Here is a 25,457-nt window from a genome sequence, read left to right as displayed (position 1 = left end):
ATACAAAACTAAACTGGAAGAGCTGCCAGAAGATCTAGCTCTTCTATTCTCTCTGCAAGGTGCTGTGTGACACTGAATAGACACTAGCCACAGGGAACTTACCATGGCCAACAATTGAGTGAGATATGCACACACTAGAAAGAATAATATGGAACAAGCAACTTCATGAAGCCAAATTTAAAAACCCCCAAAACTTTTACACAAATGGTTCAATTTAAATGTACACACTAGAAAAATAACCAGATATTTTAAAAACACACACCAATATATTCTTGCTGAGAAAACAAGGAAACAAACTATGGAAGAATCAAAACTTTAAAGGTCTTTAAAACTGGGGAGGAGGATAGGAACCTGACAAATAACCTCTTTAAGTCCTCTACAGCCTTAAAGGAGCTATGAAAAAAAATTTGCTTTCTTCAGAAGTTGTTTTTGTAATCTTTCCCCCCAAATCAAATGAAAATGACATGAGAGATATAACATTTCAACTCTTTTGATGTTAAACACTTCCAATTCCTCCAAAATTGTTCACTAAAGGGCAGCTAGGTGGCACAGTGGATAGAGCACTGGCCCTGGAGTCAGGAGGACCTGAGTTCAAACAGTTAATAATTACCTAGCTGTGTGACCTTGGGCAAGTCACTTAACCCATTGCCTTGCAAAAACAAAACAATACTGTTTACTATTACTAAATAGAAATATTTCATTAAAAAATTTTCAAGCAAAAAATGAAGATAAAGAAAGAATAATTCATATATGACTGAGATAAAATGCTATTGTTATGGGAAATGATGAACAGGATGCTCTCAGTAAAAAATTTACAGGCACAGATGCAACGAGAAATGTACCTCATACAAAGCAACAGCAATATTGTAGGATGATCAGCTGTAAATGACCTACTTTTTCTCAGCAATGTGGAGATCCAGGAAAACTCTGAAGGACTTATAATAAAGAATGCTATCCATCGCAAGGATAAAGGCGATACAAGATTGAAGCATTGTGTGTGTATGGGGGGGGGGCAGCTATGTTTACTTTTACAACATGACTATTATAGTGATGCTAAAATAAATTTTTTTTAAAAAGGACCATTTAGAATTCCTTTAATAGTGAGAGCAGTTATAAAATACCTACCAATATATGTATTTTAACTCCTACAGTGAGAACTTATTTATCCAGTATCTTCATAATTAAAGAGGATAAAAAGTTTTATTATGCAATGATGCTTAATAATAATTTGGGATTTAAAAAAATTCCCTGGGATAGCAAACCAAATATTTATGCCACCAAATCATATATTTTACTTAAGGAAAGAAACTGATTTGGAGCTTGTGTGTAGAAAGGAAAAAAAAGATAATAGGACAGTATTTTTAAAGCTTAAAGTACATAATAATGATCATATTCTAAACAAAAGCTAATAAAACTATTGGAAATAAAAACATGATAAAGGTCTTCCCTGAGAGAAAAACAAACAATTTATTGACAAGTACTTACCTGCTATGAATTTTGTCTACAGGGAAAATTCGAATGGATTTGTCAAAACTAGCAGACACAAATTCTTTTCCAGTAGGTGAATAATCCACATCAAGGACTGCAGATACATGATCCATATGTACCTTTACAGGTTCATCAAGAGAACGCATATCAAATGTATATAAACTGCAAAAGATTTAAAAAAATTATATAAGGTTTCCAAAAATGATACTGTCACATTAATCAATTTCTAAAAAGATCTAATACACACACACACACACACACACTCTTTTTTTTTTTTTTTAGGTTTTTGCAAGGCAATGGGGTTAAGTGGCTTGCCCGAGGCCACACAGCTAGGTATTATTAAGTGTCTGAGGCCAGATTTGAACTTAGGTACTCCTGACTCCAGGGCCAGTGCTCTATCCACTGCGCCATCTAGCTGCCCCTATATACTACTTCTTAAGGGCATTATTTAACCACCATTCCTTATATTCTACATACTGATGTGATTAATCTGTTTAAAAAAAAAAAGGATGTTAGGGGGAGGGAGGAAATAAGGTGAGAGAGATGAAAAAAAGTATTTTTTTGCAAAATTTACATCACCGATTAGAAAATATCCACCTATCAATATTGGTAAAAATATTATTTTCATAGAATCTTTAAGAGTGGGAAGTGACTTCAGGACCCATCTAGTGTAACCCATATTTTCCCAGAATACTTTCTCTATCAGTAACATAAAAAAACCTGCTCATGAATGTCTAATAAAAAAAATTCAATTTTAGGAAAGTTCTAACAAAGCTAAATTTGCTTCTTTCAAACATCTACTCATTGCATCTGGTTCTATCCTCTGGGGCCAAGTTCAACAACTATAATAATCTCCTTTATACAATGTAACCTAGAATAGGACTAATTCTCTGTTCTGATATATCACAATATTAACTCATAATAAAAATATTTGGCTGTATTATTCAGATTCAAAACTACCAGTTAACCCAAAGCCCTGTAATCAGATACCTAAGCAATAATAAAATAATCCCTATTTCAAGGACTTCAAAACTCTAGGAGCCAGATTCAGAGATCCCAGAAACTGGAACAAGAAAGGGTCTATGTTGAAAGGGCCTCAGAGCCATTAAAGATTAGAGCATGCTTAATTTGCTAGAGACTAACAAGATCATCAAATTTTACTGATTCAGATGCACAAGATTATCTATCTTCTTTGATATTTGAAAGATTACATCAGACTTTATCATTCCCATTGCTAATATATGTGAGGATATATGTGTGTGTGTGCATAGATAGACAGATACAGACAACTAGATTTGTAGAGCACTTTACATCCATTATCTCACCAAAATCTCTAAAGGTTAGGAATTACTGCTACCCAAGGCTACCAAATCCCCACTCCATATTCTTTTTGTTTTCTTTTGTTTTTGCAAGGCAATGGGGTTTAAGTGACTTGCCCAAGGTCACACAGCTAAGTAATTATTGTCTGAGGCTAAATGTGAGCTCAGGTTCTCTTGATTCCAGGGCTGGTGCTCTAGTCAATGTGCCACCTAAGCTGTGCCCCCCCCCCAATATTCTTTTAATCCCTATCATTTAGAATTGACTCTGGAACCTGTGTAAAAATAGCAATAAATTCCCTACACATGCAGAGTTGCTACTAGCAAAATAAAATCTATACAAATGTTTTCCATGAAAACTATTTTAATACTGATTTTCCTAAAGCACAGGTATGACTATGTAATCGCCCTAACTCAATAAATTCAAGGAACTTCCTATTATCTCTAGTTTCAAAGATATAATCTTGTTTAGCATTTAAAGTCCTTCAAATTCTGGTCCCTTCCTACCCTTATATTTGACTTTCTACAAACCAGATAATGGACTTTTTTTTTTAAAAAGATGTTCTTCATAAAGACACTCCATCTCTTAACCATGTACCTTTTTCACTGACTGGCTCCCAGGTCTAGAATGCTCTCTGTTCTTATCTCTAGCCCTGGCTTCTTTCAGGATTCAGATTAAATTACTTCTTCCAAAGGTTTTTCCCAATCCCCACTATTCTACTTCCAATGCCCTCCCTTTGATATTATATTCCATTTACTTCCCAAATCTCTTATTATTTGCACTTTGCTACTTCCAAGCAACTTGACAACAGTGTTCTTAACTTTCCTTGCATCCCCAGTGATTACTACAATGCCTGGCAGATAGAAATAGCTTAATACGTGCTTATTGACTAATTCAAGTATACCCCCCCCCGCCCCCAGACAAGGAAAATAAATGTGATGCTTTGAAAAACAAAGATTCTTGCCAAAGGAAAAAAAAATCAGTATTTCTCCATGGTAAGGTTTAAGAAACTTGGTCAAGAATTAATTCTTTTACTGACTTTGATGGGATCAATGATGTCTAATTTCAAGCATCAGGCAACAATTGTTTAATGAATTTGGTTTCATACTGTTAAATTAATTGTTCAGTTTGGATGGAATTCACAAGATATTCAAAACATGCTGACCAATTTGTAAGATATAGTTAGTTAGAACCTTGACTAAATCTCCCACATGTTTTAGAAGACCCATCTTTTACTTCCATCATTTAGTACGACTAGGAGCTATATTTACAAAATCTCAAGTTAAAAACTTTTAGGATTAGTAATGTATAATGGGCAGAACAAAGTACTAAAAGAACATTCAACCTAGCATGTAGTTTTCACTCATTCATTAAAATGTATTAAAAAAAATAAAATGTGTTAGAATCTACAATTTCTTTTACCAAATTTCTTCCATATTTAAGAAAATTGAAAAATCTTTTCAACATAACGTAATTGCTAATGCTATAGTTCTTGAAATCTGTGCTAATTATTAGCATAAATGGAAACTTCATAATTTGATTTTAGAAATCACTTGTCTAATAAGGTTTTTTCCCCTAAAATCCAGCCAAACTGGACTACTAATTGATTCATAATCCTATCCTGACTCCATACAACTGACCATGATATCTCTCTTCCAGTCTCTACCTTCTGGAATGAACAGTTCTTTACATAATTTCAACAAAATTCAACTTCTGTCACCTCTTCCTTAGACCTTTTCTTCCCTCTCCCATCAGAACCTCTTCACCCTTGCTGCCCACACCAAAGACCAGGCCTTGGAAGAATTTCTCCATTTTCTGACTAGTGACTGCCTGTTTCAGACAATTAGCTCTGGAAACCTAAAGATATGCTTTACTTCACTTCCTCTACCCACTTCTTTCAATTTCTCTAAAGATGAAAGCAAGTCTGCTCTACTTTCAGAACCAAAGTGCCTCCAGGCACCCAACCTTGGATGTATTATTATTACTCTCAGAAGCTAAGCTCTTCCATGGCAGGACTGGTTTTGCTTTTGACTTTGTCCCCAGCACTCTTACAAATTCACTGATCTTCCTAGCTGAGGACAATCCTTCAACAAGTTTCAAAGTCTATCTATTAAGTGAGAGGGCAAAATCTATGAACTTCATAGAATCTAACTTGTATCATGAATATCTCATTTCCTACTTGATATTAAGTGCCTTAAGGGCAGTAACTATATTCTTTAGGTATAATCAGTCCCTAACAACATGCCTTATAAAAAGTGGGCATTTAATATAGCTTCTTCCAACTAAGCATTAGTTATTTCAGTGATATGACTATAAACATTTCTTTAAAAAAGTGAAATAGGCCTTGATGGACTCATTCATTCCATCAGTGCAACAATCAGGGACAATTTGAGGCTCTCTGCAATACCATCTGTATCCAGAGAAAGAATTGTGGAGTTTGAACAAAGACCAAGGACTATTATATTTAATTTAGGAAAAAAAACTGATTATCTTATTGTCTGATCTTGCTATCTCTTACACTTTATGTTTCTTCCTTAAGGATATGATTTCTCTCTCATCACATTCAATTTATATCAATGTATACCATGGAAACAATGTAAAGACTAGCAAACTGCCTTCTGTGGGGGGAGGGAAGATTGAGAGAAGAATTGTAAAACTCAAAATAAAATCTTTAAAAATAAAAAAAAGAACCTTTTAAAGGAAAAATAAAAGTGAAATAGAGCACTGGCCCTGGAGTCAGGACCTGAGTTCAAATTTGATCTCAGACACTTAATATTTAGTTGTTTAAACTTGGGCAAATCACTTAACCCCACTGTCTTTTTTTTTCACAAGGCAAACGGGGTTAAGTGGCTTGCCCAAGGCCACACAGCTAGGTAATTATTAAGTGTCTGAGACCAGATTTGAACCCAGGGACTCCTGACTCCTAGGCCGGTGCTTTATCCACTATGCCACCTAGCCGCCCCACACTGTCTTGCAAAAACAAAGTGAAATGGTGGTGTTTATTATATATAAGCATTCATAGACCCTAACACCCTCAATCAACAAACAAATTGGGGAAAGGTTAAATAAATTTGTGGTATATAAATGTAACAGAAAATTATGTTCTATGAAATAATAAAAATGATAAAGAGAAGTATAGGAAGATTTACAAGATCTAACCCAGAGTGAAACAGAGCCAAGAAAACAACATACACAATGAAAGCAAAGTAAATGGAAAAGAACAAATTCAAAATAATCAAAAGTGAAATGTTGAAAACTTTTTTTTTTTGGTAATATGGATCCTCTGTGAGGAAGAGGGAGGAAATAAGAAACGAAAAATAGCAACAATTAAAAATATCTTCAATTAATGATGAATATATTTTAACCAACTCACATTTTAAAAAATGTAAATATTCCTATGATAGCATTTAGGGATAATTAATCAATTGATGGAAATAAATTTAAAAATAAAGAGCTACTCAGGGAGGGCTAGGTGGGGCAGTGGACAGAGTAGGCCCTGGAGTCAGGAGTCCCTGAGTTCAAATCTGGCCTCAGACACTTAATAATTGTGGCCTTGGGCAAGCCCCTTAACCCCATTTGCCTTGCAAAAACCTAAAAAAGAATAAAGAACTACTCACTTATAATCTTCATTTGCTGCAGTGAAAATGAAAGCTTCCATTGGGTTCCAACAAAGTGTATTTGTCCGCATATCCAAGATAACCTAAGAAGGAAATGCACATACTAACCTGTAACCATTAACAGCAAGTAATTATTTCTAAAATTAACTTATTACCTATTCAAAAAGTTCTCTCTAGATGTTGACATAGCCTTAGCAACTTGTGCTTTAATACCATAGATACTGAGTTAGGGAGAAGGTTCATCCAGACCTTTATTCTGTTTCTGAAGAACAGCTGAGTTGCAGGGACAGGAAGTGAAATACCAATAGCCAAGAAGTCAAAGGAATACAAAAGATCCTTGTCCACATTAGAAATGCCTCAGCCATGAAATCAAACCATAGTCATATGAAGAATTGCTCTAAATCATTACTTATTAGAGACTCGTCAATATGACAGAAAGGACAATGAGCAATGTTGGAAGGGATGTGGGAAATTTGGGACACGTATTAATACATTGTTAGTGGAGCTATGAACTCATCCAACCCTTCTGGAGAGTACTTTGGAATCATGCACAAAGGGCAACAAAAATGTGCATACACTTTGATCCAGCAATACCACTGCTGGGTCTATACCCTGAAGAGATGATGAAAAAGGGTAAAAAAAATCACTTGTACAAAAATATTCATAGCAGCCCTATTTGTGGTGGCAAAGAATTGGAAATCAAATAAATGTCCATCAACTGGGGAATGGATTAACAAACTGTGGTATAAGTATGTCATGGAATACTATTGTTCTATTAGAAACCAGGAGGGATGGGAATTCAGGGAAGCCTGGAGGGATTTACATGAACTGATGCTGAGCAAGATGAGCAGAACCAGAACATTGTACACCCTCACAGCAACATGGGGGTGATGATCAACTTTGATGGACTTTACTCATTCCATCAGTGTAACAACCAGGGACAATTTGGGGCTATCTGTGATGGAGAATACCATCTGTATCCAGAGAAAATTGTGGAGTTTGAAGACCAAAGTCTATTACTTTCAAATTAGAAAAAAAAAAATCGTTATCTCATACTTTATTTTTCTTCCTTAAGGATATGATTTCTCTCGTATCACATTCAACTGAGATCAACGTATACCATGGAAACGATGTAAAAGACTAACTGACTGTCTGTGGGGGGGTGGGGGTGGGAAGCAAGAACAAGGGAAAACTTATAAAACTCAAAATAAATAAAACCTTTCTAAAAAAAAAAGAAATGCCTCAGCCAGCATATTTAAATAATAATCAAGAACTTCACTACTAATGTCTAAAAGCAAATACAAGATTGAAGTTAAAATAATTGGAAAAAGGAAAGAAGAGATAAGAGTAGCTTATTGTAAAGGAATGGCTGGCAGCAGAAATAAATTGTTGTTGCTTATCTTTCTCTTTGCATCCATTAGTACATTTTACTTATCCTTCAAATATTCTGTATTTGACCACACTGTAGAGCTACTCAAGACTTTGGACCACATTACAAAGCTCAGGTTATTGGGAATGCCCTGATATAAATTCACACTAGTACAATGAGCTAGCAAAGACAATCTGGGCCATGGCTAAGTCTATTAACAACATATATTCTATTTACCTCTCTTCCAACCCTGTTATTTTCCAAAATGAGATTCTCTCTAGTTTGATTCATACCTATCTTCTTAGCTGTCATAGAGGAATCTCAAATGCAGATTTCTGACCCCTATTTGCCTAGGAACTCCAAATGTAACTATCACCTCTAGATGAACTCAATCTCATCAATTCATGAGGTATTAAATATGGATGGAAACTTGTGTTTTAATCAATTTAAAGAGGTTACTGATTCAAAGGGGTAGAGAAAAAAGATTCTGAAAAGAAAGTTTCAAGATTGCCTTTCTTAGGTTGCGTTCTAGTAAGACCACCTTCCATTTTCAGAATTTAGTAGACAAACTGAACACTTCAACTTCTTTTAAAGGGTCAATATGGATCTATTTCATTCTTTGTACTTGTATTCCCAGTGCCTAGCAAAGAGCATGGCAGGCATATGTTAAACAATCAATATTTGCTGATTGACTAAAATAGTGAAAAGAATATAGATTTGGAAGGAGATCTTAATAGGTATGTGTGATTGTCATCAAAGAACACAATTTCTAAGGGGATATTTTCGCACCAAATAAAAGATAATAATTTTTATGCTACTTATATCATAATCATTTCACCTCTCTTTGTCATCACAAACTCTCTTCTTCATTTTCATGGTGACCACCAATCACTCCATCATACTCACATTCTCACTAATTTACAATCTCTTGTCTACTGGCTCATTCCCCACTGGCTAAATATACTTACTACAGCTTCACTACTTTCAAAAAACTCTCTCAATTTATCCATCCCCATCAGCTTTCATTCTTGCCTCCCTCTCATGATTAAATCCCTTGAGAAGACCATTTATAATTGGTGCCTCCACAAGCTTTCCTCTCATTCTCTTTTTAACTCTGTATAATCTGACTTCATTATTCAATTGAAACTGCTCTCTCTAAAGTCACCAAATGACCTCTTCCCCCCCTTAAATTCATTATTATACACTTAAAAAAATTTTTTTCCCTTTCTCCATCCTCTACCCTGCCCATTAAGAAGGCAAGTTAATATAATATCAATACATGGGAAATCACACAAAACATATATCCACATTAGTCACCAATCAAATGGTCTTTTCTAAATCCTCTTTCTCTTTGAGCTGTCTGTAGTTCAATCACTCTTCCACTTGATACTCTCTTCTCTCTTAGGTTTTTGCAACATTGCTCTCTCTTAGGCTTCTTCCTATTTGTCTGACTGGCCCTTCTAAGATTTGCTCAACCCTTATCCAATATATTGTCCCAAAAGGTTCTGCCCTGGATCCTCTTCTTCCCTCCTTCCCCCACATGACTTCACTTGGTAATCTCCTCAGCTTCTCAGGGATTCAATTATCTCCATGTACATAATTCTCAAATCTAGTTTACACAGCCTTGATCTTTCTCCTGACTTCCAGTGTACCATCTTCAAGTAGCTTTTAAATAACTCAGAGTCTTAGGAAGATTCTGAAGATCACCTTGCAGGTGAAGACACCAGCTAAACTGCCTAGCACTCCAACATTACTATAAAGAGTACAACTACAATGGATTGGACACACTGTTAGAATGCCAGATGCTTGCCAAAAAAACTATTTTATGGAGAACTCATATAGGGCAAGTGCTGACAAGGGGGTCAGAAGAAGCAATATGGAACACCATGAAGTTCTCTTAAGAATTTCAGAATTGATTATACAGAATGGGAGACCCTGGCACAGGACGGCCCAGCATGGTGTGCTCTCATCTGTGAGGATGCTACACTCTACTGAGGAAGGCAGTATTGAAACAGTTCAAAGGAAATGTGAGATGTGCAAGTTTAGAGTACCCATCCCAGGCGTTCCCATGGACTATTTGTGTTCAACTTGTGACCAAGCTTGTATTGGGCTGATTAGCCACAGTTGGATACACTGTAATTTTTCTCAAACAATGCTGTCATTTTGGTCTTCTTTGATGTCAAAGGACAAGAACCAACCAACTAAATAAGTCAGATGTTCTATAGTCACACTAAACTCATCATGCCCAAAACTAAACTCATTATTTTTCTCCCTTTCAAGCCTTTTCCTTTAACTTTCCTATTTCTACTGCAGGTACCACCATCATACCTTAACCTAATATCATCCTCTAGCCTCACTCTATTTTAACCCCCCCCCAACATTCAATCTATTGCCAAGTCCTTTTGATTCTTCTATTATACTACCCCTTCTTTCTTTTGACACTGTCTCCATCCTCTTACAAGCCTTCATCACCTCACACCAAAAATACTGTAAAAACTTGTGGGTTGATCTCTGTCCCTCTCTACTCTAGTCCATCTTCCACTTAGCGATCAAAATGATACTCCTAAGAGCAAAAGCCATAGCATGTCACACCTTCATTCAACAAACTATAGTGGCTCCTTAACACCTCTGATATCAAAATAAAAAGTTCTATTTTGCTTTTAAAGCCCTTCATAACCTGGCCCCTCCTCCTACTTCTCCAGTCTTCTGACATTTTTCTCACCTTCATGTATTCTTGGATCCAGTGACACTGGCCTCTTTGCTGTTCATTGCACAGGATTTTCTGACTCCAGGCATTTTCAGTGACTGTCCCCCATGCCTGCAATTCTCTCATCACCACGTATGGCTTTCTTTAAGGCCCAACTAAAATCTCACCTTCCATAAGGGTTTTGCAATTGCATTTAATGCTAATGCTTTCCCTCTGTGGTTACCCCAAATTTATCTTGAAAATATGTTTCTAAGGAGTTGTTGTTGTATAGGAATTGTATTTGCCTTTCTTTGTATCCCCAGCAGTTAGCATAGCATTTCACACACAGCAGGTGTTCAATAAATGCTTACTGATTTCACTAAAAGACTTGATTGCTAAGCTACAGAGCTTGAATTTGATCCTGCTGGCAATGAGTCCCTGAGAGAGTCAAAGTAGGGCAAATAAATGAACCCATCAAGAATACAATAGGATTAATCATCCAATTTAGTCCAAAGTTATCACCATACCCTCTGTAAACCACAGACCATAATAAAGTGTCTGACAACTAGCAGTTCCATAAAATAAAAACATTAAAGCTTTTAAAGTTCTATTTCTAGTTAATTCATATACCCATCATACTGAAATAGTACCGTAATATAGGATCTGGTTATTACCACTATGGAGGGAATGTGTGCTCTATATAGGATCAAGCTATTACCCCTATGAAGGGAATTTGTTAGAGTGGAAAGAGTCCTGAACTGAATCCAAAGTCATGAGACACAAATCTGAATACCAACTTTGCCACTTACTGTCTGATCGACCTTAGACAAGTCACTCAACCTCTATAGGTTTATTTCTTCATGATTCATGAAATGAAATGGACTAAGCATGCATCCATGCTCCAGACTTGCCCAAAAGATGCCTGAAAACTATGAGCAAAGAGTCCTTGAATTTCATGATGAATAAAACTTGAGTTCAGTAAGTTTGTGTAAGACATTTTTTTTTCAAATTTCAGGTCCCATGAGGAAATATGGTAGTTAATTTCCTTCCTATTAGAATCTTAGGATTTCTTAATAGCAATGGAAAGATGATTTGTGAATTAGATTTTGAAGGGATCTTGGAAGTCACCAGGTCCATCACTTACTTTACTTATGAGGAAACTGAAACTTTAATTAAGGTGTGTCATACATGAAGAAATACAGTAAATAGAGTTCATCAAAAAGTTTCAGGCTCTAAAGTTAATCTAAGCAATACTTAAGGGTATCAAAGAGACTGCTAATTTCTCCATGGCATCCAGGGCCTCAGCACATTTTCAACTATTTTAAACCCTGAACATCTCAGCACCAAACCAGAAAACAAGACAAGGTTTCTCCCTAGTCAGATCAAGGGTTGACTAATTTAGCTCCTCAAAAATTGATGTTTGTCCTTTTTGCAGAAAACCATGACATTAAGGAGATGATGCCATGATAAGCACATGAACTGGATTGGGGTGGGTGCTGTGCTGGATCATCAGTCTCATTTTTCTCCTCCAGAGTCACCTAAGTCCAGTGGCCAGATATGGATCGGGTCAACTGGATATGAGGCAAGGTCCCACAGTTAATAAGTATCAAATGTTTTTTGGATTCCAGGTTTGGATTAGAACTTGTCTTCCTGATTCCAAGGTCATTGCACCACCTAGCTGCCCCTCCTCAAGAATTAGACAAAAGCCAGAAATAAAAGTTATAAAGTTTTTTCAGAGTATTGTTATTAATAAAATCAGGTATCATATTAAGATGTGTATTTTAAATGCTGACAAAAATGAAATGCATTTTTAAAGGATCTAAGAAGAGAAAAGAACTACCAAATCCATCTTGGTGCTAAGGTCATTTCAGATTCTTTGTGATTCAATTTGGGGTTTTCTTGGTAAAGACACTGGAATAATTTATCATTTCCTTCTCCAGCTCATATTATAGATGAGGAAACTGAGATAAACAGAATTCAGTAACTTGATTAAGGTCACACAGTTAATAAATGTCTGAATTCAGATTTGAACTCACAAAGATGAGTCTTCTTGACTCCAAGACCAATCAATACTCTATTTACTTTGCCACCTAGCTCCCTAATATCCACATTCTAACTTTACTGCAAGTTTATTTTGCAATGAATAAACAGCATGAAATATTTTATAGAAAATAGAGTACCAAATATAAATCTATATCATCATGTATTTATTCCAGACCAATAAAATACTTGAACAGGTCAACCCTCTCTTTCACCCTACCATCATTCTCCCCTAGCACAACATGAAGGTTTGACTTGATCTTCAAATACTTTTCATCTGACTAAAATGCTTTAGATATTGTGAAAAAAATTAAGTACATACAATTCTGACAAAGTTTAATACCTAAACTTTAAATTCTGATTAAAAAAAAAACCTGCTTCCTTTTTATCACTGTGACCCAAATAGAGAAACACATTAACAAATGCAGAGGAAGAGAGAAAATAGAAACTCACCTTCTTCAAAGGAGTGGCTTGCCTCATATCATATAGCACTATATTTCTGTCAGAAGCACAACTTCCCAAGATATTAGTCTAAAAATAAATGTAACAATAACATGTTCAAAAATAGTTTGGTAGCAAACACTGCAAATTAGATAATTCTAAAATATATTTTATATTTCTCATTATTATTATTATTGTTAGTTTGTTGTTGTTTTTTTGCTTAAAGGGTGTTCACAGAGTGTCCTAAAAGTTTTAATACAATTTTAAGCTTTGATGGCTAAGTTACTGAAAGCTTAAGACTGCACTAAGACTTTTGGGATACCTTAGACAAGCTTCTAGATAATGAGTATCATACATTTCAATGTATTCTTTATAGTAATCACTCCAACACTCTCCTAATGTCAACTTTTCCTGGGTAACATTCTTCTTTACTTTTTTTTTTAAGGTTTTTGCAAGGCTTGCCCAAGGCCACACAGCTAGGTGATTATTAAGTGTTTGAGACCGGATTTGAACCCAGGTACTCCTGACTCCAGGGCCAGTGCTTTATCCACTGCACCACCTAGCCGCCCCCATTCTTCTTTACTTTTGTTGTCTACAGTCTTAGATCTCACAACTCTTGACTTCCATCTACTTCTTTTTTTTAAAATTTTTTAGGTTTTTTTTTTTTGCAAGGTAAATGGGGTTAAGTGGCTTGCCTAAGGCCACACAGTTAGGTAATAATTAAGTGTCTGAGCCCGGATTTGAACCCAGGTACTCCTGACTCCAAGGCCGGTGCTTTATCCACTATGCCACCTAGCCGCCCCAGTAGACTTCCATCTACTTCTAACAATTTATACAAGGTCTAATGCTTAACATAAACATAACAACCATTTCCCAATTTGCTAAACATAAGATACAGAGATGATAAACAAACAAGAAGAATCATGCTATGAAAGATTTCAGTCTACACTGATGGAAGAAAAAAATACTGAAGAAACAAAGGACTTTTCATATTAACACTCTATTAATGCAACGTGAAACACATCATTTGCTTTAAATGCTATTTAAATCAATCTCAAGGTTTAATGAATCTAACAGAACAAAAAGAAATTTTACTGACAAGCTTAAATCTTGAAAAATAGGATCTCAAGGTCACAATTAATAACTTCTGCTTTAGAACTGGCCAATTTACCAAGGAGAAAAAAAAAATGTATGTCTATTCCTTAGGATATGAGAAAAATAGATGTTTATTTTTACTAATCACCTTAAATTTTTACATTAGTTCATTCTGAAAATTAGCACATAAATTATTCTCATAAGAATTCTTGAGTTAGGTAAGGCATATACGAGCCTTCAAAGACGAAAAATTTAATTTTGGATTAGAAATTGGAGAATATTAAGATTCAGACAAAATGAAAAATATCTCCCCAAACAGCCTAAAATAATAAGCTACATTCTATTCCAAAATAGCAAGCTACATACTATTCCAAATATAAAAAGAAAAAGAACATTACCTCAACTGGGTTAAACTTGACACTGCTTATACTGTCAAGGCCCCAAGTCATTGAACAAATAGGACTGGTTCTATTTTCATCCCAGATATCCACTTGCTGTCCACATGTAGCAAAAATATCTTTTTCCCAATGATGATCAATTCCTGTATACACTGTCTTTAAAAGCAAATACACTATTGTAAAAATAATCTTTATGACTTCAAATGTATAAAGCAATATTTTCAGCATTTACTTTACCTCCTATGTTGGATTTTTATTTAATTTAAAGTCAATTAGTGGCATAGAAACTCTTAATGAAGCACTGACATAAAGGAAAAGCTATTCTAAATTAGTGATATCTGTATTATATGTACCATATCATAAAGGGGTTTTTGAAGGCAACAGGTAAAGTTTTCATTTCATCTCATTTTATGTAATCTAAGCATCATTAGTTATTAAAATTTCCAAATTTACTAATAAAAATGGAAAAGTAATAAGGAATTTTCATTACTCCTCATTTATATAATAAAAATCATGACTTTTCATACTGAATTGTTCCATAACCTACATTAAGCTTAAAATGGAGGAGGAAGGAGGGACACTTTATTTAGTTAAGACTGGCAACCTCAGAAATTTGAGAATACTAGTTCAGAAAACTGAAATGCTCATTACCTTTACAATAATGAAAAAATAGTTTAAGCTAACTATTTTGAACTAGACTTCAGAGGAAACAGTCAACTTTTAAAGTGCTATATTCTTTTACCACCCACCTGTACACAATCAACAAAGTCACATTCTTTCCTTTTAATTAAGGTTATGCTTTCCATAGTTATTATTATTATAAAAATCAATGGTACATTATACAGGAATGTGTTGTTATATTAAATATTTAAAGAACAGGTGAAAATCAAAGCTATTTTATGAAAGCAATGTTTGACCACCAATAAGTATTATCCTTATCTTATTCTCTCATTTTTTTCATAAAATGTGGCAGAACTCATACATCAGCCAAGGATTGTAGCAAAATACCATGTGATAAGAAATTATAATCTAAAGATCCATCCCAATATCATCATTAAAAAAAAATCAAAAAAAACAAAAACTGGTATTTTTTTTAAGGGTAAATGTTATGGGGATGTTATAATACTAGAATAACCATTTTTTTTTTAATTTTTGCAAGGCAAATGGGGTTAAGTGGCTTGCCCAAGGCCACACAGCTAGGTAATTATTAAGTATCTGAGGCCAGATGTGAACTCAGGTACTCCTGACACTAGGGCCAGTGCTCACACTGTGCCACCTAGCTGCCCCTAGAGGAACCAAAATTTAAGGGCACCTGGAAGGACCAAGATGTTTTAATTCACAATTTCTTCATCCATAAAGAAAAGAAAATAAGAGCTAATAGAATTAAAAATTCTATTTCAAGGCAAAATTCTAATTTTGTTGTGTAAACTGATGCACCTGGTCCCTTAGTTTTAACCTAAAACATGAAACAATAAAAAATTTAATAAATGAAAACAGGCAAATTTATTTTGGTACCTTTCCTAATATTGTATGTAAAGGTTCCTCCTCTTCTCCATATTCTGGTCCATCCATTTTCCACTGCTTCACAGTCTTGTCATCACCCACCTTTAAATGATTCAAAGGATTCTTAGTTATAAAAACTCATTACATTTCAACTTAACTTAAACTTCTTTCAGTCTACTCTCCAAAGAGGTAGTTTGACATAGCGAATAGAAGGATGACTTGAAAACTGGGCAGACCTGCTGTTCAAGTCTAGCTGTGTGGTCAAAGGAAAGTGTGCTCTCAACACCCCCTAGAGAGCTTTCTAAATTACACAGAAGTTGTTATGTGCTGGTAGAGTTAGTTTCAATACCAGGAGTTGCCTACAATGATTAAATACAACAGCCTGAAACAAGAAAAAAATATTGGAAAGATCTCCTACCTTCTTTGAGTAAATTAAAGCTTCTTGGATACTTGCATTGATATTTTTGGAGGAACCAGCGTACATTAGGTAACAAAAGTAGAACCTTGAAAGTTAAGAGTAGGCAAGAAAGGAGCTGAGACCCACAGCTATTAAGGAAGCTGCATGAAGGAAAATAATAAATGAGATTTCTATATCCCCCAGCTCTCTCCTGCTCCTGAGACACAAGGTTCTTCTTTAGAGATGTAGATTACTTGTAAAAATCTATCTCAATAGATTATTGCAAAAGTGATTTGCAAACTTTACAAAGTGCTAAATGTAAGCAATTAATAGCTTATTCAACTTATGTTCAGAGAATAGTAGCTTATACAGTGGCTTGAAATCCACAAAAGGTAAATACTTTCCCATGTGGGAAATCACTTTGTGAATCCTATTTTGCCCACAACGAAAGTATCTAGATAGCAGAAACCTATTCATTTTTGTCATTATATTCCCCTCATTCTTAGTAAAATCCCTGGCATATAGGAGATGAATCCCTAATTTAGATCACCATTTCAACAAGGGCCCAGCCATGAATCACTTCATTCTCTTTCTTTTATCTACCCACCCCCTGGCTCTTCTGTTACTTTTATTAGAATAAAGGCTCTTAAAGGGGAGAACATAACTTGATTGCTTAGATTTGTTTCTCTATCCAGCTATCTCTCTCTAGAAACTAAAAAATGTGTCCTGTCAATGTATCTTGAAATCCACAACTATTCAGTTTTCTCCTTATATGATTATAATTAGTATGTTCTCTGTTCATTTCTATGTACTTTGCTTTTTTTGTTCAGTTTTTCAATTTGCATTATTTCCTATATATATTTTTGCAGATTTTTTCCTAAGTTCACACTTTAATTGCATGATGGTATTTCACTATAAAAATGTCCCACAAGTTATTTAGCTATCACCCTATTGTTGAGATTTAGGTTGCCTCCATCTTTTAACATAGCTTTTTTGCACTTGCCTAGTATACTAGATCAGGTTGCTGCTGTTAACTGTGCTTTATAATTTTCAGTGCTTTCAATTCCAACAACCCTGGTAAACATACTATTCTTTAGCCCTGATACTATTTTTTTTTTAGGTTTCTGCAAGGCAAATGGGGTTAAGTGGCTTGCCCAAGGCCACACAGCTAGGTAATTATTAAGTGTCTGAGATCAGATATGAACCCAGGTACTCTTGACTCCAAGGCCAGTGCTTTATCCACTACACCACCTAGCCACCCCCCTAACTGATACTTTTGCAAGCCCTACTGAAACATAAGAGACATGGATCTCTCTCAGCTAATAATAGGGGGAAATTATTTAAATTTTTTTCAGTTTTTCTCCCTAAATTAGCCAATAGTTGCAAAAATAATTATCATTTGTGCATGTTTTTCCCCCAAAATTTAGCATATTTGTTTTAACTTCTGAAAACTCTAATGAAGACAAATTATTATTAGCATCATTAAAGAGAAACATTGACTAAGAATATTAATTCATTTTAGTGAGTTCCACAATGCTGTGCCACAGAATACAGTGGAAAAAGCATTAGTAACTTACCGTAAAGAAAGAGGTTCCAGAGAAGTGGGTACACATTCCTCGTACAAAACCTTCATGTGCTTGCAATGTACGGATACATTCTCGTTTAGTCAAGTTCCAAATTCTAACCTATGAAAAACCACATCAGGACATTTCTATTAAATATAAAATGTTGAGGCCAAGAAGAACTATATTCTAGGAAAAAGTAAAGTTACTAATGTAATGTCTCCTTATTAAATTTGTAGAAATAAAGTCCTTTGGAGGGTATCGATGGAATATAAAACATGATATAAGTCAAGCAGAAGATTCATAAGACACACAAAAAAAAGTCTTCCAAATTATATTTGGAACATTTTTATATTTTTTTATATTTTTATATTTTATATTTTAACAGATGAGATGACCATGAGGAAGGAGAGCCCTCTAGGCAGAGGACAGAAGATCAAGAAATGGAGTGTAGAGTGAGAAGTAGCAAGAAGGCAGGACAGAAGATCAAGAAATTCACTCTGACAAATTAACAATTACTAACACAGGGCATTAAAAACATGCAAATTATGAACAAAAAATTTTAGTTTGTGACAAACAGGAAGTTTTCAAGAGAACTAGTTTTTTATTAACTTTCAAAATCACACTTGCCTCTCCATCACAGGCTCCAGAAAGCACAGTAGACAAACTCTTTGGATGTTTTGCCATACAATTTACTCCATCTCTATGACCGTCCAGGGAAGCAAGGAATGGTTTGGCAAATACTCGTTCCAGTTTGACAGCATTTAGAGCTCTAGTATATTCTCGTGGAACTTCAAAAGGATGCAGTGCAGGATCATAGTTTCTTGGAACTGAAGTAAGAATAATGATCATTAATAGTCCATTACCTTCTTTTATAGAGAAAAGTACATCTACTATTTCCTGTGATTTTCCCCATTCGCTTATTTACTTCTTAACAAATTCTTTTTAAGGGTTTTCTTTCTTTTAAGGCTTTTGCCAGCACTAGGCTAAATGCTATGGGATTTAAAAAAAGAAAAGTGGTATCAGAACAGTATTTGTTCTCAAGGACTTTGCTGTAAAACTGAAATGTTTCATAAAGATATATGAAATAATCCAACTCTGAATTGTTGCTAATTTGTGTTGAAATAAAACCTCTCTCTCTACAACTCCATCATAAGCGCAAAGCAGAAAAGCTGTGTAGTAAAAAAAAAACAACAACCACAAAACCAGGAACAGGAGATACAAGTTCTTACATGAAACAAACTAATGCCAACTACTGTGGATTGTTTTCTAATCTATAAAAGGGTTTTTCTGAAGGTCTCAAAGTCAATGATTTCAAGCACTTTGAAAAAAAGAAACCATCTTAGTAAAGCTCTGGTCCCCTAACACTTGGCCTACTTCCCTAATCACAAAAAAGATAGAGACTGGATCTGAAATTTCATTGGTATATAGGGATTCCAATTAGGAAGCTTCTTTCCCAATGTAGGTTGGTACCTTCTTTTCAATGGAAACATTACAGAGAGTTATTACAGGTCAATGGCTAAACCTACCTGGCAGCCTGTTTTAGCCACTTGTTTTTTTGTATACTGATGGAAGAACAATTTTAACCATCCTGTCTCTAACTAGACCATTTCTCCAACTTCTCCCTACCATTTACACTTTATGATGTTGCCAAGATAACTTTTAAATTATCTTGGTCAATCATTTTTTTTTTAATTTTTAAATTTAATTTTAAATTCCCCACCCCCATCCCCAAAGAGGGCAGAATAATAGTCTTCACATTGTTTCCATGGTATACATTGATCAAAATTGAATGTGTTGAGAGAGAAATTATATCTTTAAAGAAAAAATAAAATATAAGAGATAGCAAAATTACATAACAAGTTTTTTTTTTTTAATTAAAGGTCTTTATTCTTTGTTTAAATTAAACTCCACAGTTATTTCTTTGGGTACAAAAGATATTCTCTATCACAGATTCCCTAAAATTGCCCCTGATTGTTGTACTGATGAAATGAGCAATGAGTAAATCCATTAAGACTGATCATCATCCCCATGTTGCTGCAGGTTATACAATGTTCTTCTGGTTCTGCTCATCTCACTCAGCATCAGTTCATGCAAATCCTTCCAGACTTCCTTGAATTCCCATCCCTCCTGGTTTCTGAGAGAAGAATAGTGTTCCATAACATACATGTGTGTGTGTGTGTGTGTGTGTGTGTGTGTGTGTGTATGTATACCACAATTTGTTCAGCCATTCCCCAATTGATGGACAGTCACTCAGTTTCCAATTCTTTGCCACCACAAACAGGACTGCTGTGAATATTTTTGAACAAGTAATGTTTTTACCCTTTTTCATGATCTCTTCAGGATATGGACCCAGTAGTGGTATTGCTGGATCAAAGGGTATGTACATTTTTATTGCCTTTAGGTGTTAATTCCAAATTGCTCTCCAGAAAGGTTAGATGAATTCACAGCTCCAACAACAAAGCATTAGTGTCCCAAATTTCCCACATCCCTTCTATCATTAATCATTGTCTTTTCTGGTCATATTGGTCAGTCTGAGAGGTGTGAGGTGGTACCTCCAAGATGCTTTAACTTGCATTTCTCTAATAAGTAATGATTTAGAGCAAGTTTTCATATAACCATGGATCCCTTTGATTTTCTCATCTGTAAATTGCCTCTGCATATCCTTCCTTCGTCAGTCATTTCTACTCAAAAATCTTCAGTAGTTTTCTTTTGCCTAAGTTAATAATTCTAACATTACTTCACCGAGCTGTTTTGTTAAGAGCAGTGAATAGAGTATGGGGTCTGGACTCAAGAAAACTTGAGTTCCAACTGAGAACAGAAATCTATTTTACCCTAGAGGAAAAGGATGGAAGAAAGGGAATGGGGAGAATGGGGGGAAGGGTAGGTGATGGAAGATAATGGGAGATGGTAGTCAGATACAACACACTTTTGAGGAGGGACAAGAAGAAAGGAGTGAGAGAAAAAACTAAATGGGATGGGGGGGGATAGGATAGAGGGAAACACAGCTAGCAATTGCAATTATGGGGAAAAAATATTGAAACATGCTTCTCTGATAAAGACCTCATATCTCAAACACAGAGATGAGCCAAATTAATAAAAAAAAAAAATAAGAGCCATTATCCAAATGATAAATGATCCAAAAGATAGGAAGTTTTCAGATGAAGTTATCAAATAAATCTATTTAAATATTTTTTTTAAATGTTCTATACCTCATTATTGATAGAAGAATTGCAGATTGGAACAATTCTAAGGTACTTACCTTATACCTATCGAATTGGCTAATAGGACAGGAGAAAATGACAAATGGGGAAGGGATGTAGGGAATTTAAGACATTGAGGTGCTGTTGGAAGAGTTGTGAAATGATTCAACAATTCTGTTGAGCAATTTGGAACTGTCCCCAAAGGACTATAAAACCCATGCTTACCCTTTGGCCTAGCAGTGTCTCTGCTAGTTCTATATTCCAGAAGACATGAAATATGGGAAGAAAAGAATCTATTTGTACAGGGATATTTATAGGAGCTCTTTTCTGTTGGTGGAGAGTTGGAGATAAAGGGATGTGCAGCAGTTGGGTAAAGGCTCAACAAACTGTAGTATGTGATTAAGATGAAATGTTGTGCTGTTATGAGAAATGATGAACAGGATACTTTCAGTAAAAAACTTATATAAGCAGATGCAATGGGAAATGTACCTGCAGGATGATCAGCAGTGAATAATCTACTTTTTCTTGGAAATGCTGTGACCCAAGAGAACTCTGAAGGACTTAGGACAAAGAATGCCATCCATCCCAGTATGGAGTCTGAATACAGACTGTAAGCATGCTTTTTTTTTTCAAAAAAACTTTATTATTTTGAGATTTCTCTTTTTTTGGGGGGGGGATAAATTTACTTTTACAACATGACTGTCTTAGTAATGTTTTTCATGGTTACACATTTTTAACCTTGACCATGTAACTTACTTTCTCAATGAAGGGAAGTGGGGTAGGAGGAAGGGAGAGAATTTGGAACTCAAGGTTTTAGAAGTGCTGAAATTTGTTTTTTGCATGTTGCTGGGGGAAAATATACAAAATAAATAAATGAATAAAAAAATAATAAATAACAAAATGGTAAGAAAATGAGAGTTCAATTCTGGTCTCAGTCACTTCCCAGTTATATGACTCTGGACAAATCAATTAACCTGTTTGCCAAAGTTTCCTCAATTCTAAAATGGGGATAACAATAGCCCCTACTTCCCAGAGTTACAAGAATCAAATGAGAAAATAACTATAAAGCATTCAGTTCAGTGCTTGGCACATACTAAGCATTACATAAATGTTAGGTGGTATTAGGATAAATAAGGTGGACTAAGTAAGTATCAAAATAGATTAGGCTTTGAGCCTGAAGTGAGGAAGACCTGAGTTCAATTTGGCTTCAGATACTCACTGTGTGACCTTGATAATTACGTCATCCACTTTGTCTCAGTTTTCTCATTTGTAAAATGAGCTGGAGAAGGAAATGTCGAAGCACTCTAGTATCTTTGCCAAGAAGAGTTGGATAAGATCTGATTTGCCAATTTGTAACATTGTATGACTAGTAATTCCATCTGTATTTTGGTTTTATACTAACTAGATCATAGTGAGCAGGGACTACCTTATCTAAATTGTTTCTAGATGATAAACCTGTTTGGCTACTCCAAGGGTTTAAATCAATTTAAATCAACAAGCAAAAAAACTTAATATATGGCAAGTATGATACTAGGCCCTGAGTAGGGGGGAAAAACCCCACAAAATATGTGAGGGGGGGAGTACCCAATCTCCAAGAGCTTTTATTCTATTAGAAGGAAAACATATATATAATTAATACAAAACATAAAGAGAATAACTACCAAGCAATCTAGTGGAGGGAGTGTGAACCGAACCTTTTCTAGAATGCAAGGTACTTTCCAAGATAAAACAGTTTTGTGTAGCTTCTAAAGCCCTAAACAACTAGACCTTATAATTTACCAACTTTTCAGCATCATTGAACATTAGCCCCTCACATTACCTCTTTTCATATCACCTAGACAGGTCATCTTTCTATTCCTTACACCTACTGTTTCCATGCCTTTGTGTTTGGCCTCATGCCTGAATTGAACTCCACCTTAATCTCTACTTTAAGAATCCTTCTTGTAAGATTCAGTGCAAGCACCATTTTCAAAAAACCTTTCCTGATACCCTCAACTATTTGTCTTCTCCCCCAAACTAGCTTTGGGAATTAGTATTTATCTATTTCATATGTGTTTTTGTGTATATTTATATATATATATATGTATATATATATATGTATATATATATATATATACACAGTTATACGTGCATACACATAAACATACACAAACATAAAGATACAAGCATATATACAAATATGTTTATAAATGAGAATCTGTAGCACACCTATTATGTATAATGTGCATACCATGTATACTATGTATATAAAATGCATATAATATAAACCCCAAATGGGGTCAGAGAAACAAATTTGACTGAGCAGTAAATATTGAAAAGTGAAGAAGTATTCTAGGAAAGTAAACATCCTCTGCAAGAGTGTTATATATATTATTTGACTGTTGGTTTTTTGGGGGGGATTTTGCAAGGCAAATGGGGTTAAGTGGCTTGCCCAAGGCCACACAGCTAGGTACTTATTAAGTGTCTGAGTCTGGATTTGAACCCAGGTACTCCTGACTCCAGGGCCACTGCTTTATCCACTGCGCCACCTAGCTGCCCCTTGACTGTCGATTTGATGAAGCCTTCTAATCCTTTTTTCATAAAGTTTTCAATTCTAATATATATCTATCTATCAGTAAAATAGTGTGGATAAACAAAGAACATAATCTGAAAGTTTATCACATCACACTGTCACTGGAGCTGACAGCAAAAGAGACTGGTCAGCAAAATAGACGCTTAGGAGTGGAGGCAGAAAAGAAAGAAAAAGGTTTTATCACTTGTACAAAAATATTCATAGCTGCCCTGTTTGTGGTGGCAAAGAATTGGAAATTGGAGAAGGGTTAGCAAACTGTGGTATATTGTTCTATTAGAAACCAGGAGGGATGGAAATTCAGGGAAGTCTGGAGGGAACTGCTTGAACTGATGCTGAGTGAGATGAGCAGAACCAGAAAAACACTGTATACCCTAACAGCAACATGGGGGCAATGATCAACGTTGATGGACTGGCTCGTTCCATCAGTGCAACAATCAGGGACAATTTGGGGCTGTCTGCAATGGAGAATACCATCTGTATCCAGAGAAACAACTGTGGAGTTTGAATAAAGACCAAGGACTATCACCTTTAATTTAGGGGAAAAAAACTGATATCTTATTGTCTGATCTTGCTAGCTCTTATACTTTATGTTTCTTCCTTAAAGATATGACTTCTCTCTCATCACATCAAATTTGGATCAATGTATACTATGGAAACCATGTAAAGACTGACAAATTGCCTTCGGTGGGGGGTGGAGAAAAATTGTAAAACTCAAAATAAAAAAAATTTTAATTGAAAGAAAGAAAAAGGTTTTAACTAATGGGCCTGTGTAGTCCTTAAACTGGATGGGTCCCTAAAATAAACTAGCTTAACTTTTAAGACTTGTTCCATTCCTCAATCATTCAAATAGTTAGGTCTTCAACTGCACCTTGAGGACAATCAGGCTATATAAAGACTCAGTTCCTGCCAGATATGAATACCAGGTGTGGAGCTCAGTCACGACTAGCTCTGAAACCTTAGCAAACTACTCCTTTCTTTGGATATAAACTGTAAGTCCCCCACTGAGGGCAAAGACTGTGACGTAGTCCCTGATAAACAGAAGAACCTTAGTGATTTGCTAAACAATAGGACCTCAAGTAAGAAGAGGGTAAATTAGATGACTTATAGACCCGAGTTCAAATTCAGCCTCCGATCCTGGAGAAGTCACTTATTTTTATCTTAGTTTTCTCATCTATAAAATGGTGAAAATATCAACGCCCTTCTCCCGGGGGGGGGGGGGTTGTAATAATTAAACGAGATGTTTATAAAGCCCTTAGCAAACCTTAAAGCTGCAGATAAATGCTGGCATCATTCTAAATGTTCATCCGATGCCGTCTTTCCAGTTTTGGAAGTTAAGCCATTTGTGAACCTTTAATAACAAGTTTTCTCTGGGGGGGGGTAGGCTTTGCCCTCCCCCGAGAGCGTGGAGCTGGTGCGCTCCAGCGGGCGCCTCATGCGTCTTCCCACGCGGGGAAGGGGGAGCCCGGGGTGGAGTGGGCCTCCGCGTGGTCCCTTCTCCGCGGGGCCCGCCCGCGTTCTGTGAGGACTTCCTGGGGGCTCCGCCCCCGCCAGCCCGCTCACCTCTCTGCAGGTCCAGTTTAGTTTCTCTGACATAATGGTCCGGATTCCGGCTCAACATTTTCACCTTCATCCTGGCGGCCGCGCGACTTCCGCCTTCCCCTCGGCTCCTCTCCCCTACTTCCGCTCACGTGAGCGCAGCCGGCCGGAAGCGGCCTCCCAGGCCCCGCCCCTCCCCCGGCCCCGCCCACGCCGCGGCCGTTCGTAGTTTC

The 25,457-nt window shown here is 35.8% G+C and overlaps 1 protein-coding gene across 1 annotated transcript in view; it reads right to left on the bottom strand.

The window, feature by feature from the left end:
* DCAF13 (DDB1 and CUL4 associated factor 13) overlaps positions 1-25,378 on the bottom strand; it is a 38,489-nt gene extending 13,111 nt beyond the window's left edge. The window contains exons 1-8 of the mRNA XM_074200912.1: positions 25,249-25,378; positions 18,544-18,743; positions 17,929-18,036; positions 15,967-16,056; positions 14,452-14,607; positions 12,971-13,048; positions 6,423-6,505; positions 1,486-1,650 (exon numbers count right to left, since the gene is read on the bottom strand). Coding sequence (XP_074057013.1) covers positions 1,486-1,650; positions 6,423-6,505; positions 12,971-13,048; positions 14,452-14,607; positions 15,967-16,056; positions 17,929-18,036; positions 18,544-18,743; positions 25,249-25,318 — 950 coding nt within the window. The 5' untranslated portion in view covers positions 25,319-25,378. The remainder of the gene's footprint in view (positions 1-1,485; positions 1,651-6,422; positions 6,506-12,970; positions 13,049-14,451; positions 14,608-15,966; positions 16,057-17,928; positions 18,037-18,543; positions 18,744-25,248) is intronic.
* Positions 25,379-25,457: the final 79 nt, after the last annotated feature.

Source organism: Macrotis lagotis, chromosome X (assembly GCF_037893015.1).
Source record: "Macrotis lagotis isolate mMagLag1 chromosome X, bilby.v1.9.chrom.fasta, whole genome shotgun sequence".
NCBI lineage: Eukaryota > Metazoa > Chordata > Mammalia > Peramelemorphia > Peramelidae > Macrotis > Macrotis lagotis.
Note: the sequence above shows the minus strand (reverse complement) of the source record. Positions and strands in the feature narration are given on the sequence as shown.